The sequence below is a fragment of the Gorilla gorilla genome, chromosome 10 (assembly GCF_029281585.2).
Source record: "Gorilla gorilla gorilla isolate KB3781 chromosome 10, NHGRI_mGorGor1-v2.1_pri, whole genome shotgun sequence".
NCBI classification, from domain to species: domain Eukaryota; kingdom Metazoa; phylum Chordata; class Mammalia; order Primates; family Hominidae; genus Gorilla; species Gorilla gorilla.
In genome coordinates, this window is record NC_073234.2 from 90,606,769 (window position 1) to 90,626,534 (window position 19,766).

The 19,766-nt window shown below is 35.3% G+C and overlaps 1 protein-coding gene across 9 annotated transcripts in view; it reads right to left on the reverse strand.

Annotated features, from left to right (window-relative positions):
• Positions 1-19,766, reverse strand: part of CAPS2 (calcyphosine 2) — a 114,744-nt gene that overhangs the window by 9,174 nt on the left and 85,804 nt on the right. For 7 of the 9 annotated variants that reach the window (XM_063694165.1, XM_063694164.1, XM_063694163.1 and 4 more), the window contains 7 exons: positions 19,607-19,726; positions 14,653-14,727; positions 13,690-13,785; positions 13,505-13,598; positions 8,057-8,175; positions 6,559-6,635; positions 4,446-4,600 (listed from right to left, as the gene is read on the reverse strand). In XM_063694165.1, coding sequence (XP_063550235.1) covers positions 4,446-4,600; positions 6,559-6,635; positions 8,057-8,175; positions 13,505-13,598; positions 13,690-13,785; positions 14,653-14,727; positions 19,607-19,726 — 736 coding nt within the window. The remainder of the gene's footprint in view (positions 1-4,445; positions 4,601-6,558; positions 6,636-8,056; positions 8,176-13,504; positions 13,599-13,689; positions 13,786-14,652; positions 14,728-19,606; positions 19,727-19,766) is intronic. The other 2 variants (XM_031001160.3, XM_063694161.1) reach the window with 1 other exon arrangement.

Genomic DNA, 19,766 nt, shown 5'->3' on the forward strand with positions numbered 1-19,766 from the left:
TAGTCCTAGATATGATAACTCATTTAATAAGAAAATTGAAGAAGCTACATAAAAATCCAATCAAAACCACTAAAAAAGTGATTTAGAGGAATCTGTGGTGAATGGTTCTGTAAAGTTAGGAGCCACTTAGGAATGGCAATAGCTCACAAATTAACTTTTTTAAGTTTTATTTTTGATGGACAAATAATAATTGTATATAGTTATACGGCACAATATGATATTTCAATACATGTGTACATTGTAGAATAATACAATCATATCTATCATCTTAAATATTTATCATTTATTTGTGATGAGAACACTTAAAATCCTCCCTTTTAGGTATTTTGAAATATACATTATTATAAACTATAGTTTCCATGCTGTGCAATAGATCACCCAGAACTTAATCCACTGTGTAATGAAAACTTGTACCTTCTGACCAATTTTCCATTTTCCTTGTATACCACCCCTCTCCCCATGCTCTGGTAACAAATTTATCTTTTCAACTTTAATTTATTTCTATATCTATACATCTATCTACCTATAGATATATAGATATGTGTGTGTGTCTGTGTATGTGTGGTTACCATTTACTCAGTTTTGAACATTTAAATACTTTTAATGTATTATATCTGTGTTAATTCAAAAGTCACATCCGGTCCTGGAGTGCTTCCAATGGCATTATAACCACTAACTATATTTCTGCTAGTCTTCATGCTTGAAAATATAGATTTGAATGACTCTAATATTATTCTATAATTTACACTGAAAGGTATAATTTTGAATAAATCCCTTATGCCAGTTTATTCACTTTACCATTACCATTTACTTCTTCAGCAAATGCACTATTAATAGAAAGTTCTAACACAGTTTAACTTGACAACAGAGAAATTACAGCATCATTTTCTCAAACTCAAGTAAATATATTTTTCCAATGTTTTAATCAAGTTGTTAGCTTTAAATGTGAATGTAGATAAAATATCTAACAAGGTGCTTAGCAAATAATAGGTACTCAAAAAACATCATCTTCCACTCCCTCCTATTTTTTCAAATAAAACTTTAACTAGAAAAACAAAATCTAAAGATGCCTGCCTTCCCTCAATTCTCAACAACCCCATACATCTTTGTCTATCATAATGTACTGCACATTATGCAGACTTTAAGTGTCTGTGTAGTTAAACTGAAGATGAGCTTGACCTTTAAAATCATGAGTAATATGTACAGGAGAAGACCAACTTGCTCATCCAATTCATGGATTACTAGAATTGAAAGGTACTTCTTAAAGCTTAAAAGAAATAATTTTCAAGAATTGAGTAATTTAACATAATTGTCAACAACAAGAAATACATATTTATATTTATATATACTTAAGAGATATAAATATATATACTCTTTCTTTCAAAGATACGGTACACAATGGAAAATAATTACATTTTAAAAAGCTGAAGGAAATCACTAATAGTAACTCTACATAAATTAGGCTTTTTAGGGTACATATCAATTTTTTTAATCTCAAATCAGGGAGAATGGCTGACTATGCCTTCCCACAAACATTCTTGTTTCAAAATTAGACCTAGGCTAGTGATTCTTAAGTTCTTCTTCTCGAGCTGTTTGTATATGCTTATCATTGCATGAGCAGTTTACAGTGATATTACAGAAAAAATATAAAATATTAAAATATATGAGAAAAGGAGGAAGCATGCTCATATTTTCATATGTTCCCTCTATGTTAGAAGTCTTATATAATTACTGTAGTTTTTGTTCCTAGATCTAATCATAACAATTTAGCAAATTAATCAAAACGGGAAGTATTGTTATGATACAGAAAAATTACTAGACGGGAATATATTTTCTGCGTTCTAGTCCTATATCAGCTATTACTTGTATGTGATTTTATAAACACATACACACGCAAGCACACACACACAAACACACACATATATATACATATATATATTATATATATATGTTTTCATCCATAGGACCAGTTCATAATTCCCATTGCCCTTCCTTGTTCTTGTTACAATCTTTTATTATGACAGTTGGGCACTTCAGGCCTTAGAAAATGGAATCTCTCTCTCTCTCTCTGACCTTCTCCTGCCCTTCTTTCACCTTAAGCTCCTTTCCCTCTTCAAGGCAGGAATCGTCTCCTGCCTTTCTGTGTTGGAGCTGGCCATAAAATATTCTCTGACCTCCCTTGTCTAATTGTAGGCCATAAGACCCCCATTTCAGAAGGGGTCCTGCCCCCACCATGGAGGAAGGAATGCTGCTCAGAGGCCAAGAAGAGTCAGAACAGGCATTCCTTGCTGGGTTTCCTCCTTCAGTCTATCAGTATTAGGTCATACACTTTTGTCCAATCACATTTCTACACAGTTATGCATGTATCAGTCATGCCTATCCAATGTAGTCTCCATAGAAAAGCCAAGAGGACAGGGTTCAGGGAGCTTCTGGGTAGCTAAGCTTGTGGAGGTTCCTGGAGGGTGGCACCCAGGGAGGGCATGAAAGCTCTGCACTCTTTTCCCGATACTTTGCGTATTCATCTCTTCATCTGTATCCTTTGTAATATCCGTTAGAGTAAACCAGTAAATATAAGTTCTCCTGAGTTTTGTGAGCTGCTCCAGCAAATTAATTGAACCCAAGGAGGGGGTGGTGGGAACCCCCAACTCGAAATTAATTGATCACAAGTTCCAGGGACCCAAACTTGTGACCGGTGCTCTATGCAGAGTGTGTTGGGGGAAGGGGTTGTCTTGTAGAACTGAGATCTCACCCTGTGGGATCTGAGGCTACCTCCAGGTAGATAATGTCAGAATTGAATTGAATTAGAGGCTATCCACTGGGTTTCTAAAGCTTGGTATGGGTGGAACCCCCACATGCATTTGGTTGCAGAAGTATTCTGTGTTGATTATTACTGTGTGAAAGTAGAGGAAACATAGTTTGTGTTATTTTTCTATTCACACTCATGTGATTGTAAGCAAAGACATCAAGGCTTTCTAATTTCCTATTGCTGTTTTGTTATTGTTGTTGCTGTTTTAATCTACAAAACGAAGAGAGGAAGTTAGATGATCCCTAGAATGTATCACTAGGTAGGCAAAAGATTAAACATCATAAAAACCAAAAAGATGGGTATGTCAGAACAATGTTAGGCAACATGATATTGGCACAGAATTGTACAGCTGATATGGCAGATTCCCATGTAATTTTCTTATTTGAGCTTCCAAGCAACCCTAACTATAGCAATTACCTCTGGATTGCTCAGGCAGAGCCCCCCAATCAAAAAAGTTAAAAGACTGGTCCAAGATCATACAGTTCAAATAGCAAAGCTGGAACTTGAAACTAAATGTCCTAAGTTCAATTTACAATGTTCTTTCTACAAAATACACATCTTGTGACAAGATCATTTGAAGCAAAAGAGAACAATGCAAGAGATCCTTTATCTGAAATGCTTGAGACAAATGTGGTTCATATGCTTTTAGAATAAAATCCAACCTTCTTAGCATGACATGCAAGACTTTAATGTACCAGACATTTCTCTCCATTCTTCTCTTTTCCTTCCTTCCATAAATTTATCCATTCAAACTAATGCATTATCTACTTAACTTTCCATATGCTGGGTTCTATTTCAGATGTTAATAAAGAGCAGGAACACAAAAACACTCTGGTCCCCACCCTGATGAGACTTAATGATCTACTGGCAGGCAGAGTCAGAAAATACTTACAAAGTGGCATGAAAAAAATAAAATGAGAAATTGGTATAGAAAGGACCAAGGATCAGATGGGAGTGCTCCTTTAGACAGAAGTGTCAGGGTAATGCTCTTGACAGAGAAAGCTGTGGCCTGAATACTAAGAAAACCCAGTATGCGAAGATCTAGTAGAAGATTATTCACAGTGGAGGGAACAGTATATGTGAAGATTATTAATCATTTGCAGTGTCAGAAACAGGCCACACTCCCTTCCCCTCCAAGCTTTCACATGTGTCTCCTTCTCATAAAATACACATTGTCTGATTCACACTCCTTTTTCTCCCTCGTCTGGTTAATTCCTCCTCAATCTTCAAAACTCAGCTTAGATGTATCCTCCTCCAGGCATCCTTCCGTGATCTTTGTTCTCCTTCCCCAGAACCTGTCTTGGAATCGGGTACCTACCCCATGGTGTTCCAACAACATTCTCCACTGAATACATATTTTGTTTTATGTTCATTGTCCTTCAATTATGGTGATCTTGAGAGTACAGAGTATTATCTCAGAGCTTAGCACAATGCCTGGTTATTAAGCTCTTTATAAATATAGGATGGAGCAATGTTTAAACTTCAAAAACCAACAGGGCTTGTAACCTGATAGCTTAACACTGATAAAGGGCATAGAGAAGGAGAAAATAAATGAAAACTAAAATTTCAGTAGAACAGTGAATAATGCCACCTAAGAATAACATATTATCTGCTGCAGAGAATTTTCTGTATCACATACCTTTTCAGACACTTCTAAGTGAAACACTTTTAGAGCTTGCTTAAAATCTGCCTTATCTAAAAGTCCATTTCCTTCCTTGTCCAACTGTTGAAAATATTTTCCCAATCCAGTCAAAATACGAACACCTCTTTTATGTAGTTTTTCTTTTAGCACATCTGTTCAACAAGAAGAGAGATGAAAACAAATTGTTCCTATGCATAAATGTATAAAGCCGCAGTTATCTTTCATAAGAAAATTAAAGTTGATGTAACTGAAAAAAGGAATGTGAATATTCAAACAAATCAAATGTAAGACAAAAGACTTTGGAAAATAGGATGTTTTTAATCAAGAGGATTAAACATAAAATCACATGTAAATATGCCAGAACTATAGCACCACTGTGTGGTGGAAGTGGTATGTTTTTAAAACAGAAAAATACAGTTTCACTTTATCACCAAGAGAATAACCTAAATATTACAAATAAAATCTTAGATTTGGTTGTGTAGACAACCTCTTTAACCACCCCATATCTTTAATCTGTTTTCCTTTTCTTAGTTTTTATCAACTGAATTACAAAATTGATGACAGGCAAGTCACCCAAAAATTATCAGTTCAACATTTTAAAAATAGTTTGAAATCTCCAAATTGTAACTTGTATACAAAATAGCATCAAGGCTTTTGAATTCTATCCTATACTTATATATTTCATAAGAGGTTATTTGCTTAGATCCCTAGCATTCTCTTTGTAGCTGTTATTTCACTTAATGCACTTTGTACCATATATACTTAAGAGTAGATTGGTAACTTTACTAAAGCAGTTATTAGATATAATACATGAGAGAAAAAAACAAATGTCACCGAGTTCAATTGTGACAAATACTGTATTGACAATGATATAATAGAGAAAACTGTTTACACACTTTGGCATCAAGAACATATGAGAGTCCAAACAAAACTTTTCAAATCTGTTTCTTGCCTTCTTACTGTGAGCCCCTTATCTTTAAAAGATAAATCAGGATTCATGAAAATTCACCAATTAGGCCAAGTGTGATGGTTCATGACTATAATCCCAGCACTTTGTGAGGCCAAGGTGGGAGGATCACTTGAGCCCAGAAGTTCCAGGCCAGCCTGGAGAACATAGCAAGACCCTGTCTCTACAAAAACAGAAAAAAAAAAATTTAGCCGGGTGTGGTGGCATGCACCTGTAGTCCTGGCTACTCAGGAGGCTTGAGGCAAGGAGGCTCACTTGAAACCAGTAATCTGAGGCTGCAGTGAGCTGTGATTGTGCCATTGCACTCCAGCCCAGACAATGGAGCAAGACTCTCTCTCAAAAAAAAAAAAAAAAAAAAAAAAAACATAAATTACATGTTAATTTCTGTGATTGCTTATTCAATATCTCTCTCCATTTTATACTATGAGATCCAACAGAGTAACTGTCTAATCGAGTCTACTATACTGCATTTTTCCAACTTTGGAAAATGTTTTAGTATCCAAAACTGACATATATCTAATTTATTACCTACAACAACCCTGGAAATTTAATATGAGAAGTACTATCATCCCTGTTTTAGAGATGACGAAAGAGATGCAAGAGATTTCTCTAAAGTCGTGTGTGTCTTGCACAACAGAGTCCAAACATGAATCTGGCTCCCAGTCTAGCTTTTTTTTTTCTTTTACACTAGGACACCACAAACCTCTTCAGGATATTATCTAGTACATAAGACAAGTATTATATTACAAAAATTACTTTCACATTTCATTCAGTTTATGAGTAAAACCCATATTATCTAGTAATTTCTAAAACACTTAATTTTATAATTCATATAATACTAGTTGGGACCATTAAAGTAAGGAAAATCTTAAAACGTTTAGAAATCCTAAACAATAAAAGCATATATATATATATATATATATATAGCTTATTTTAAAAAGAATATATATATAGCTTATTTATAAAGAATATATATGTATATATATTCTTTATATATAATATACATATATATTCCTTTTTAAATAAGCAAAGGGTAAATATAAATCAAGTGCCACTGAGAAATATCTGGGAAAATGCTGTTTTACTGATTGTAAAAAAGGACTGAAAATTCAAAGTACTTGAGAGTACAGTAATAACACATACCTTGAATTGCTTTGAAGACCAGCCTATCATTGGTTTCTTGAATGATTATATCATCCTCCTGTTCCATAGAAGCAGTTCTGCAATTGACATGTTCACAGGGATGAAATATATATATATTCTATTTTACAATCTTGAGTATAAAAACTCTAAGCTCTTCCCTGCTCCAGACTCAAAGAAACTCTCAAACTTGGAAGAGTGCTTAGAATTTAATCAAGTCCCAACTCTGCCTGCTGCTTTGATGCCTAAGAAGTTTAAACTGAGAGCTAAAATCCTTAAAATCTTACAAGGACTACTTGTAAAACTACTTGTTTTGTTTTTTGTTTGTTTGTTTGTTTTTGAGACGGAGTCTCGCTCTGTCACCCAAGCTGGAGTGCAGTGGCGAGATCTCGGCTCACTGCAACCTCCGCCTCCCAGGTTCAAGCAATTCTCTCACCTTAGCCTTGTGAGTAGCTGGGACTACAGGCACCTGCCACCACGCCCAGCTAATTTTTGTATTTTTTAGTAGAGACGGGGTTTCACCATGTTGGCCAGGCTGGTCTCAAACTCTTGACCTTGTGATCCGCCCACCTCAGCCTCCCAAAGTGCTGGGATTACAGGAGTGAGCCGCTGCGCCTGGCCAACATTCATTTTGTAACAATTTTAATGTTTTAAACATTTAATTAAAACTATTAAATTTAAAAGCAATTTTACCTTGCAAAGCATAAAATGAAAAACTATTATTTTTAAAAGCCCCCTCAAATGCATTCATTTTTAGCAATATAGTAAATGATGAAGAAACACAGACTTCCTTACAGCCAGTTTGTAGGATATAGCCTCTAATGTGTATCTATATATAAAATATATATTATATATACATATTATATATGTATCTATACATATTATGTATGTATAGATCTATACATAATAGATCTATATATAATGTAATATAATGTATAATAATACATATATAATATGTATATATTATATATAATATCACAGGAATATATATTTTTTAAATCAAAATATATATTCTTGTTATTAAAAAAATTCATTTTAAAAGAAACGTTTGATGTATAGAACTAATTTTTCACTATGCACTTTATCAATCAATGAATACTGTAAGCATATGGGACCCTCAGACTTTTTTAGATACTAAAAAAAAATCATAATAACAATGTGAAAAAATTGTTATACTATTGTATTGATATCCTTTTTTAAATTTATTTCTTTTGGTAATACTTGGTAAAATAAAAGTGTTATAGCAAAGGCAAATTAATAAGGTATCTTTAACATAAAATTGAATATTTTCAAATATTTCATTGATTATAACTGTTCCCACACATGAAGTGTATTTGAGTACAAGATAGTACATAAAAAAGACATACGTAGCTATGCTTGTTTTTTCAAAATATAAACCTTAATGAAGTTATAAATACCTTGTAGTAGAATGTCATTTTAAGATAATTTTAAAATAGTGTTTTCACCTACTTTCAAATTGCCAAATGCATATTTAACTTACTTGAGAGAATCCAAAGCTATTTGATCAATATTTGTGATTCGGAGTTTAAGTAATGTGTTTTCTTTGATGCTTTCTGGAAGGCTGAGATGATCAGAACTCAAAAATGTCAAGGTTGCACCCTAAACAAATGAACAGATGAATGAAGCTAGAAAGCATGTAAGAAATAAAATATAACTAACATCAATTTTAAATGATGGATTTTGATTAATGTGACATGATATACTTTAATAAGGGTAAGAAGTATATTTGGAGAATGCTTATATGTATTTGGAGAAACTATATAATATAGATAAAGAAACCAATATCTCTGTCAATCTCAGAAGTCTTCTATTTAACAATCCATGTGAACAAAAAAGTCAGCAATATAATAAACTCAGTTTGTTTAATGAGAATGAGAGGAAAAAAGAACAAATAAGTTAATTTAAATTATGACCTCCCTGAATAGAGCTAATGGCCCACAGAATGACGTACCACAAATTGAAGAACTGTGAAGATTTCTCATACTCTTTCACAGCTGAACTTTTGATGACAGATGTTGCCTAATTATAAAACCTAATTTCAACCTAATTAGAACATCAAAACTTCAGCCACAAAATTCCTATCAAAAAATCTTATTCTAAACTTATAAAATGATTATTTTTATTTCTGAGCTGCTCAAATAAACAAAGCCAGTGTAAGGACAAATACCAAATATAATTTTTTTTTTTTTTGAGATGGAGTCTCGCACTATCGCCCAGGCTGCAGTGCAGTGGCACGATCTCTGCTCACTGCAGCCTCTGACTCAGGGGTCCCAGCAATTCTCTTGCCTCAGCCTCCGAAGTAGCTGAGATTACAGGTGCCCACCACCACGCCCGGCTGGTTCTTATCTTTATTTTTTTGTATTTTTAGTAGAGACGGGGTTTCACCATGTTGGTCAGGCTGGTTTCAAACTCCTGACCTCGTGATCCACTTGCCTGGGCCTCCCAAAGCGCTGGGATTACAGGTGTGAGCCACCACGCCTGGCCAACAAATACAAATTTTAAATATGGGCTTAATTCTGCCTGTTGAATATAAAGGAAGGATGTCCCTCCCCTCCATTTTCTCAGCACATTTACTTTACAGAATTTGTAATTGTAATGTAAGTACTTTCTCCTCTCTTTGAAATGTATACAAATACTTCTGAAAATTAGATAAGCCTGTTGTCAGCTTTATGACCTAGATAAGGCTTTCTCAAGGACCCCTGAGCCACTCTTTGAGTGTAAATATCAAGGGAGAGAGCACTGTTATCTCCCAGTTACTGTGAGACGGTGGGAGCCTAACTTTCTTAGGCACCTTGCTCTAAGTGCAGAACCATCTCCTGTCACAAAGATATGAAAAGTTTGTTTTTTCCCCCTCCCCCGCCCCGGATAAAGCCAATTAGCTAATACAGATAGTCACTCTAATTACCAGGTCAATCTAGGATAAACTATGTGTGACAAATTGTACCGTGGAGTCTTCTTACTTGAGGACTAGTTATTGTTTACACCAAAAACATGTATGTGTCGGGATTGGAAGGAGGTGAGCCCTTTCCTCCCCATCATAATGCTCATTGCCTACATCCCTGTAACAAAAGGCAAGTTTACAAGAGAATAGCAAAACAAATTTATTAACGTGCATAAGCATAGGAGTCATACCAAAAAAAGAAAAAGAAAAAAAGAAAGAAAACTCAAAGAGCCAGATGGCTGATACTTAAATAACCTCCTCACTGGGGAGAGGGAAATGGGGGAGGTTGTAAATGAATGGGCCTGGAAGACCAGACAGTGTTTTGTAAATGATTCCCTTTAGTTGCTGAATGGGACCAAAGGACAAACAATAGCCTGTGGACAAGTTATGAGAGGTGAAGACCCACCTGTGTAACAGCGAGACCATGTCTCAATTGAAAAAGAAAAACAACAACAACAACAAAGGTAAGATGAAAACTGAAAAAAGATTTCTCAATTTTTTTAGTTAAAGATTTAAACATATTTGACTACAAAACTTGGCAATATTTACCTATACTTCAAATTTAAAGCTTTGTGTTTTTTCCTGGTGGGCAAATATTTCACCTCCCCAGCATTTGGCAAATAAAGCCTTTTGGGAAACCAGCTAGCAAGATGCTGCACCACCATAACTGTCAGTATGATGGAAATTAGTGTATATCCAACATGGCCCTTTTGCACTTATTTAGTCTTTCATCCAGTCTTCACTGACTAAAAATCTGGACACATATGATGTTCGCTTTGTCTTCATGTTTTCAATACAAAAATAGAGATATTAAAAATATCGCTTCAGGAATAAGAGTGGTTTAGGCACTTGTACAAGTTGCAACTTATCACATTTAAATCCATTCATTAAATACATATGTACTCAGTGTCTTCTAAGTACTTGTCATTCTTCAGGTTGCTAGGAACATGGTAGTGGTCATGATAGGTAAGTCCTTACCTTCAAGGGTAGTTATACCATCATGTCAGAGAAAATAATGAATAGATAAAAATATACATATATAAGGTCAGGACTATGAAGAAAAACTAAGCCCACTAAAAGAACAGAGAAGGTATGTTCAGATTTGGACTCTTTCAGTCTTTAATCTTTTAGATCTTCATAATAGAATAACACCCAGAAATTAGGAAGGCTTTGGAGAAATGAGTGATCTTCTGATAGCATGAAAAACAAAACAAAAACCTAAAAGATATAAAGAAAAAACTACCAGAGATAGAAAAGAAGATATAAAAAGGAAGAGCCAAAGAATCTGCAATTCAGATTGGAAGATAGAGAACTATGAGTGATAAAGTGAAATATTATCCTGGATTTAGATTATAATAATCTGGGCAGAACACTTAGTAGAACACAGCAGTTTAGATTGACTTTTTAGTTGAGGGAGGGTAAGATTGAGGATGACAAGATTCAGAGTCTCCTGTAAATAATTATTATGTTAAGCAATTAAGAATATGTGATCTGTGTAACAGTGTTATGCATAGAAGCATATGTGTGTATACTTACATGTGTGCCTAAGGGTACAGTCTGTGTCAGTGCATATATGCGTGCATATGAGTAAATACATATGTGGGTACACTTTTTTTTTTTTTTAGACAGAGTCTCGCTCTGTCACCCAGGTTGGAGTGCAGTGGCGCAATCTCAGCTCACTGCAAGCTCCGCCTCCTGGGTTCACGCCATTCTCCTGCCTCAGTCTCCCGAGTGGCTGGGACTACAGGTGCCCACCACCATGCCCGACTAATTTTTTTGTATTTTTAGTAGAGACGGGGTTTCACTGTGTTAGCCAGGATGGTCTCAATCGCCTGACCTCGTGATCTGCCCGCCTCGGCCTCCCAAAGTGCTGGGATTACAGGCGTGAGCCACCGCGCCCAGCGTGGTTTCACTTTTATGCAGGTGCATCTATGGGCACATGTGCACATTCAGGTATTATCTTAAAAACTGGCACCAAAATTTCTTCTAAGGAGTGTTTAGAAAGACTTAATGGGGCATATAGATATGAAAAGGCAAGTTCCACAGCCACATCTGGAAAACAAAACAGAACACCCCCACCAAAAAAAAAGAGGGATAGGGTTGAATATTTCTGCATAAAACAATAGGAGATTGGGGGGAGGAACAAGAGGTGGAAGAGTTAGAAAAATGGAGAAGAGTGCTTTTACCATGGGAAATATTCAAGGGATGTATTTTTAAGAGTAGGGATATCTAATAAATTGTAAAATGCTTACAATGCTACAATGTGAACCTCTTTTGATATCCCCTTCAAAATGTCTGCTACACACACAGAGCATCACATATGTGGTTTATATGTAGCTGGCTGAATTTCTTTCCTTTCTCTCTTTCTTTCTTTTTCTTTCTTTTTTTCTTTCTTTCTTCTTTCTTTCTTTCTTTCCTTTCTTTCTTGGAAATCACAAAAAAGGACAGAGTTCCACATCTACTTCAAAGAAATATGGAATGAGGATAGTGAGAATAAATCATAAACTACACTAAATTTTTGGAGATATCAGCTCAAACTTTAAACTTGGAATATGCATTAAACATTCTTCTGCAGGTTGTGAAATGGGAGTCGAGCTGATTTTCTCTAGATCAGCTTGAGTGCCATATGTATAGTGTATAGTGTATTTAAGTATAAGATGTAAAATTTTTCCTCAACCCATACTTCTCCCTTAACTGGCCACCAAATTGTACTGACTCTACCTATCAAAGAATTTTTATTCTTCTAATTAGCTTCATAGCCAGAGTCACTTGCTTATTCAGGTTGCCATAATCTCTCTCCTAGATTAATATAATTCAATCCTATCCTGCCCTTATGTATCTAGTCTTCAATTCCTTCCCCACATTGTAACCAGACAGATCTTTCAAAATCACAAATCTGATCACGCAACCTTCCCCCATTCCATCCACATCTTCTCTTCCAGTGACTCCCCAATACATGTTAGATAACTCTTTAACGTGGGCTGCTTTTAATAAGCTCTGACTCATCTCTTGCCAACCTCCACCTTGAACTCTCCTCCAACCAGACTGAACTACTTCCAGTTCTCCAAATAAGTCATGTGCTCTCTTCCTTTTTGTTCTTAGAACAAGCTGTCTTCTCCAACTGGAAGCTTTTCCCCACCCTAACCTATTCCCTTATCCCAGCCTTGCTACCTCCTAGTCAAGGGTAGATGGCATTTTCTCTAGGAAGCCTCCTTTGATTCCACAAAACTAGGCCATCACTCCTCCTATCTGGCCCACATTGCCCCTCCTATCTGGCCCTCTTATCTATCTATGTCTCCTATTAGACTGCCAGCTCCACAAAAGCAGGGAATGAGTCTAACTTACTGTTCCATCTACAGATCTTAGGATAGAAACATATATTACCTGAATGATCACTGTGGATAGTGCTGTATTTTACTCATGATATAAAGTGTAAATATGATTTAAAATTTAAGAGCACTACACAAACTGTAACATTATCTATGCTTCACCCATTCTAGGGAATCCTTGTGACACACCACATGCCGGGAATTTCCCAAAGTGGGAAAATCACAAGGAAGATAGGCTATCCATCAAAAAAATGACAGCTCCAGAGGCCCATACCCCTTCACATGGAGGAAACTGTCCATCCTCAGAGGATAAACCTACTTTGGGTAATATTGAGATAGCCACTTACCCAATGACACAGCTTTGAAGAACTTTTCAAAGTACGAAGATACAACTTCATCTGGAGACAACCCACGTTGTGGAATGGGAAGAGGGGTGTTACAGAAAATAAATGCTATGCTTGGATTCAGACTTGAGATTTGGGGCTGGGAAGCAGAAGCTCCTGGCAAAACATCAACCATTAGCCCACACAAATGACCCTGTTCAGGATGCAGGAGAGGAAATAAATTGAAGACTAGAAACCCTACTCCTCCACCTCCATGGGACTCCACAAAATCCACCATCTGGTAGTAAATGTGTGCGCACACACACACCACTTACAACATAAAAATCACCAAGTCGGTATTGTTTTCCTTTTCTTCGTCCACACTGATGACTATAAATGCTTTTTTGAATAAAAGGAAGCACATTTGTTCTAGAAAGTAAATGAAAAAAAAAATGGAAAGTTATATAGCTTCTCTCGGAAGTGAACATCTCCAGAGTTCTAACAATGTTTTATGGCATACCTATTTTTCCCAAATTGTCGATATTCATAAATTGTAAGGGATTGGTCATGAGTGAAAAAGAACCCAATTAGCTCTCTGCAAGCATCACGTCCATTACTGGAAAAATAGAATGAAATCAAACATCTTCAAATAGAATAATTTTTAGATGAATTAACTAAAAAACATGTTCATCTCAAGAAGGATAGCTAACTCTCTTATGTACGTGGCAATGAGTGAAGGTTATGGGAAACTGTAGGGAAAACACAAAAACATAGCTTGCTGAAATGTCCACTAAAAGTTAGATTTGAATGCAGAAAAAACTTACACTGACATGAAAAGTGGATATATTTACTATGTACATTATTAATTCAACATAGACTTTTAAGACAATGTGAATTATCTTTAAAAGTGTTGAGATTGCAAGAAGGCACCCATAGATACAAATTTATTATCTTTTATTGTCATAGAAAGCTTTAAATTCACTAAACAAATAAGATAATTTAAAATACACATTTTATCAGTAATATACAAAGAACATCAAGTAGAATTATTAATTACTGGAAGACTATAAGACTGAAGTAATAGATTTAAAAATTATTTTCCTTGTCACTTACTGCACCTATCAATAATCTGTTAAATCATTAAGATAAAATTAAATAAAGCAGCTTATAAAACATTAGTTTTCAGTTTACAAAACTCTAGTAGTAATATAACTCTTTTAAAAATTCACTGCTGTTACTTTTTAAAAAATATTTAAATTCACTTTAAAGATAACTTTTAATTAGAATGTTTTTCCTACAGATTCATATTTCCTATATTTTTATAACAGATTAATAGCTATTATTTTTAAATGTTTGTTCTAAATTCACGTATTTTTATTTAAATGATACAAACCTATCTAATCTCATTACTGTCATTTCTATTCAAAAAGAGAATACGTTTTTATAATCATAGGATTAAAAATTGTAATAAAATCACAATTACCGTGATACGATCCTACCATCAAACTGTAATTTATGAGAAAGCACATTTTCAGTTAATGTAGAATGAGTTCTTATCCTGTTAAGAAATACATTTTGTCAGTAATTTTTCAAGATACCTATAACTTGATGGAAACTATAAATGTACAAAAAAAGTTATGTTAATATTTTGAAACCACACAGATTGGATAACAATAAAGGTAAAAAAACTCTTTTTTTCAGATTGCTAATTGTAGCAGACACAAAAGAAATAACTCTGAGATATAGTATATAATACGTGAATGACTTTTATATTAGAATCTATAGCATCAAAGTGCTATAAAAGTAAATATTGAACAGAGATACAACATTTGCGACTGGCACTGTTGCAGGGCTATCTGAATGCCATTTCTAACCCTCTTCTTCTTTGCTTCCCTCACACCATAGAATTTGCTCTTAGCGGCCGGGCGCGGTGGCTCATGCCTGTAATCCTAGCACTTTGGGAGGCCGAGGAGGGTGGATCACAGGTCAGGAGATCGAGACCATCTGGCTAACACGGTGAAACCCCGTCTCTACTAAAAATTACAAAAAATTAGCCGGGCGTGGTGGGAGGCGCCCGTAGTCCCAGCTACTCAGGAGGCTGAGGCAGGAGAATGGCGTGAACCCGGGAGGCGGAGCTTGCAGTGAGCCAAGATCGCGACACTGCACTCCAGCCTGGGCGACAGAGCCACACTCCGTCTCAAAAAAAAAAAAAAAAAAAAAGAATTTGCTCTTAGCATCTTGCAATTAAGGATGAGTAAGGGACCTAGTTCTGCCAGTAAGCTTCCAGGAAAGACTTTCTTTTGTCCTGGTAAGAGAGTGGCATGAGAAGAGTTCCTGCCTGTGAACGTGGCAGGGATGTGATGCTAGGAGCCACTATAGCCACCATGAGATCAAGCCACCACATCAGAACGACCAAAAAGATATAGGAAAGCCAGCCTAGAGCGGTAACATCACTAAGCTACTGAACCAAAACCAGTAAATGCCTACCTCCAAGCAGCTAACTATATAAGAAAAATAAATCCTGACTTGTTTAAGCCACTATCAATCGGTTTTCAGTGATGTGTAGCTGAAAACATTCCTTACCAGAATAACTAAAGAGTGGGGAAGAGTGCTGAATGAAGTTCGAACTTTGTCACAGATCAATAGGTTATTTAATCATTATGGCCTTCAGACAGTACTGAATGATCTCATAAAGGCTGCCAGCCCTAAAATTCTATTTAACAATATAAAGCAAAACCAAAGCACCCTACTGCCAATCATCTCCTTTATATTAAGAGATCTGAAGACTAAATGATATATTTCTCCTTTGCTTCACAAATAATTTAAGAATATTCCTTCCATAAAACTGCAGGTATAATGAAATGGCAGTAATGTAATTAGTAAGTAAGTGTGTGGGTCACTGGGATCTTGAAAGCTATACCTCTATAAAATCTAGGTATCTACAAAAAGGAAGCAGGGAACAGGAAACGTGAGCCTGCAAACCAAATGAGAGTTTGTAAGCACAGAGTAGAGCCATGGGAGTGTAACCATCTCAATTCAATTTAATCTGCTGGGATTAATGTGTTTATTGAATGCCCACTATGTGCCTGAAACAATTCTAAATGCTGAGACAATAACAGCAACAGTATGGCTACCATTTATTGAGAATTTCCCAGACACTAGTCATTGTTAAAATGAATTTAATTGTTAAAATCACTTTAATGTGTATTGGTTTATTTAATGTGTATTGGTTTATTAATACTTATAATAACTCTGAGGTGTTATTATTCCCATTTTTCAAATAAATTTTACAGAAACAGAGACAGATGAGTAAATTGTCCAGGGCCATTTGATTAGTAAATGGCAGAGCTAGAAAAAACTTTGCTCTTAACCATTTCATTATATTGCTTTTCAATAGTAAACAGAACTCACTTTAACAGTGACAAATGGAAGTAATAGCTTCAAGGGCCCTACAGGCTTCTTGAAAAGATAAAAGTAAATATGTATTTACATTATAAAATGCAAAGTGCCATGTTGGGTTTTAGATGCCCAATTCCTTTTAGGAACCCAAGTTCTTTACCAATACATAAAGAAGAATCAGAAAGACTGAAGATTAAAGTATGAATTTTAGTATTGATAAAGCTACTAGAAACCACGGCTTAGGTATGCAGCAACCACAAGCTACTCCTTACCACTATAATTAAACAGACTAACCCACTCATTTCCACTGGGGAGGGACCCTCTAAAACAATGCACAGGGCAGAATGTGCTGCTGCCTCCCAAACAAAGGGGAGAGGAAGGGCTGTACTACTCATGCCAATTCCTGCCTCTAAATTTATGAAGCAGAACTCTCTCCTCCTCTGGGAAAAATAAATGGGGGATAAGAGGAGTGAAAGCTAAAAATTCAATAATTCTAATCGATACCCCCACAGGATTTTTCATGGACCTAGATTAGCTTTAAACAAGCTGTAGGTATTTACTCTAATACAATGCAATACTAATTAAGATAGGATAATATTGACGCAGGGAACAGATAATACTGAAGAAAAAGCCTAGAAACCAAATGCATATTTATATGCATTTGGCATGCATATAAATATGTCATGTCATAACCATGCATATAACAACTTGACATATGACATATGTGGCATTACAAGTCAGAGGGAAAATGATTTAGTGGTAGGCAGAGATTATTTTTAAGGAATATACAAAGGACATTAACAATACAGGGAAAGAGGAAAACTGGCCTATGTTAAAACTCCTACTTCTAATTTTAGTTTATGAGACAGATATAATCAAGAGAATGAAAAGGTAACTACAGAGTAGGAAAAGATATGTGCAACAAATATAGTTGAAAAAGGATTCATTTCTAAAATATGTAAATGAGATCCACAAATAAATATTAAAAAGACAGACAACTCAACAGGCTTGAATGGAAATTTTGTATGAAGATATCAAGATGGCCTATATACATATGGAAAAGTACTCAACTACATTAGTCTCCAGTGAAATGCAAATTAAAATCACTAATACACATCCATAAGAAGAACTCAAATAAAAAAAGGCAGACAATACCAAGCTCTGGCAAAGATATGGTGCAACAAGAACACTCATACTGCTACTGGTGGGAGTGTAAATTTCAGCAACCAGTTGGGAAAGCTATTTGGCTGCATCTTTCAAAGCTGAACATATGGATACTAAGTGGTCCAACAATTCTACTTCTAAGTATATACTCAGCAGAAATGAGTACATATGTTTACCAAAAGGCATGAACAAGGAAGTTCGTAGCACCACTATTCACAAACAGCCAAATATCTATCAACCTCTGAATAGATAGGTTGTGGCATGTGGTATAATGAAATACTATACAACAATGAGATTAAAAAAAGACAACTACAAATAACACCGTGGATAAAACTCACAAACCTAATGTTGGGTAAAAGAAGACAAACACATTTCACTATGTATATCAAAATATCATGTTGTACATCTTATATACAATTAAATTAACAAATAAGTGCCATTAGAGAGAAAAAAACAAGCTGGAGACAGAGTCTAGATTTCTTATAATTTCATTTACATAAATTTCATAACCAGGCAGTTCTAATCTATGATATTAAGATAGAGAGGTTAACCTGGTATAGCAGGGGAAATGAATAGTAACTGGAAGGCAGCATAAAGGGAGGTTCGGGGTACTGGCAATTGTCTGTTTCTTGATCTGAGCATTTGGTACATGAGTGTTGTTCTGTTTTTGATAATTCCTATGTTGTGCATCTAAAATTTATGCACTGTGAATGTACGTTTTATTTCAATGAAAGTTTACTTTTAAAAAGGACAGTTTAGATGTGTGGTACATAAATGACGACCTCCTCTGGCCCAACATGTCTACATCCTAATCCTTGGAACATGGGAATACATTATATGATAGAAGGGACGTGGCATATGTGATAAATTAAGAACATTAAAATGGAGAGATTATTGGGATTATCCGGGTAGATTCAACGCACTCACACATGTCCTTATTGGAGGAACGTAGAGAGAAATGTATCTATAGAAAAAGAGTGCCAGAGTGATGCAGCATGAGACCAGCTATTGAAGACTTTGAAGATGGAGGAAGGGGCCATGAGCCAAGGAATGAAGGCAGCTTCTAGAAGCTGCAAAAGGCAAGAAAATAGCTTCACCCCTAAAACCTCTAGAAGGAATGTAGCCCTATCAATCCCTTGATTTTAGGCATCTGAACTCCAGAACAATTAAACAATAAATCTGTGTTTTAGAATACTAAGCTCATGGTAATTGTTACAGCAGCAATAGGAAACTAACACATAATGCTTCCAAATATTTAAATGGATGAAAGCAACGGCTTTCAGAAAATAAGAATGAGACAAAACGATTAAAAAAAGATAAGAAAGTACTAAGAATTACAGTAGTCTGAAAATATAAAAAAGCTACTGTGGGTACTGGTAGATTTTTTTATGTCTACTAAAGCCGAGGTTAGATGTCAGTGAAACTGTTGAAGAATTTAAGTGGACAGCATCAGAGGATTGTAAAAGATCATACCAATTCTAAGGCTGAAAAAGCTACAACATAAAATGCAAAAAAAATCTTATAATCAACACCAAGTTTTAATACGCCAATGAGATTTAGCCAGTATATATAGCACACGTAAAATTTCTCGGTAACTATATGATACATTTTCACATCCATTATCTCCAAAGGTTGTGGCTTTTTTTCCCCTAAATTACAAATAAAAAATCTGGAGGGCAAAGAGAGTAAAATAAGGTATTGCCCCTAATATCATGAAGTAGCAGAACTGGGAGCTGAACTCAAAAAATTCCACTTTTCTTTATATAGAAAAAAGTGAAACAAACACAAAAGCTCCAGCTAGACACAGAAGTACATTTTAAAAATACTTTTAGAACATAGTGCATCCTCTTTTTATGTAATTAAAATCTTCTTACTTTGTTTCATGTAGTGTTCTTTTTCTAAATCGAAGAGGTGTCATCTTTGAATCTGGAAGGATATGATCACTTTCTTTTTGCTCAATGGCTAAATTTTGTTCTGGATCACTGATTACAGCCCTATACAGGAAAATAAAAAGTCCAACAATTAAATATGATC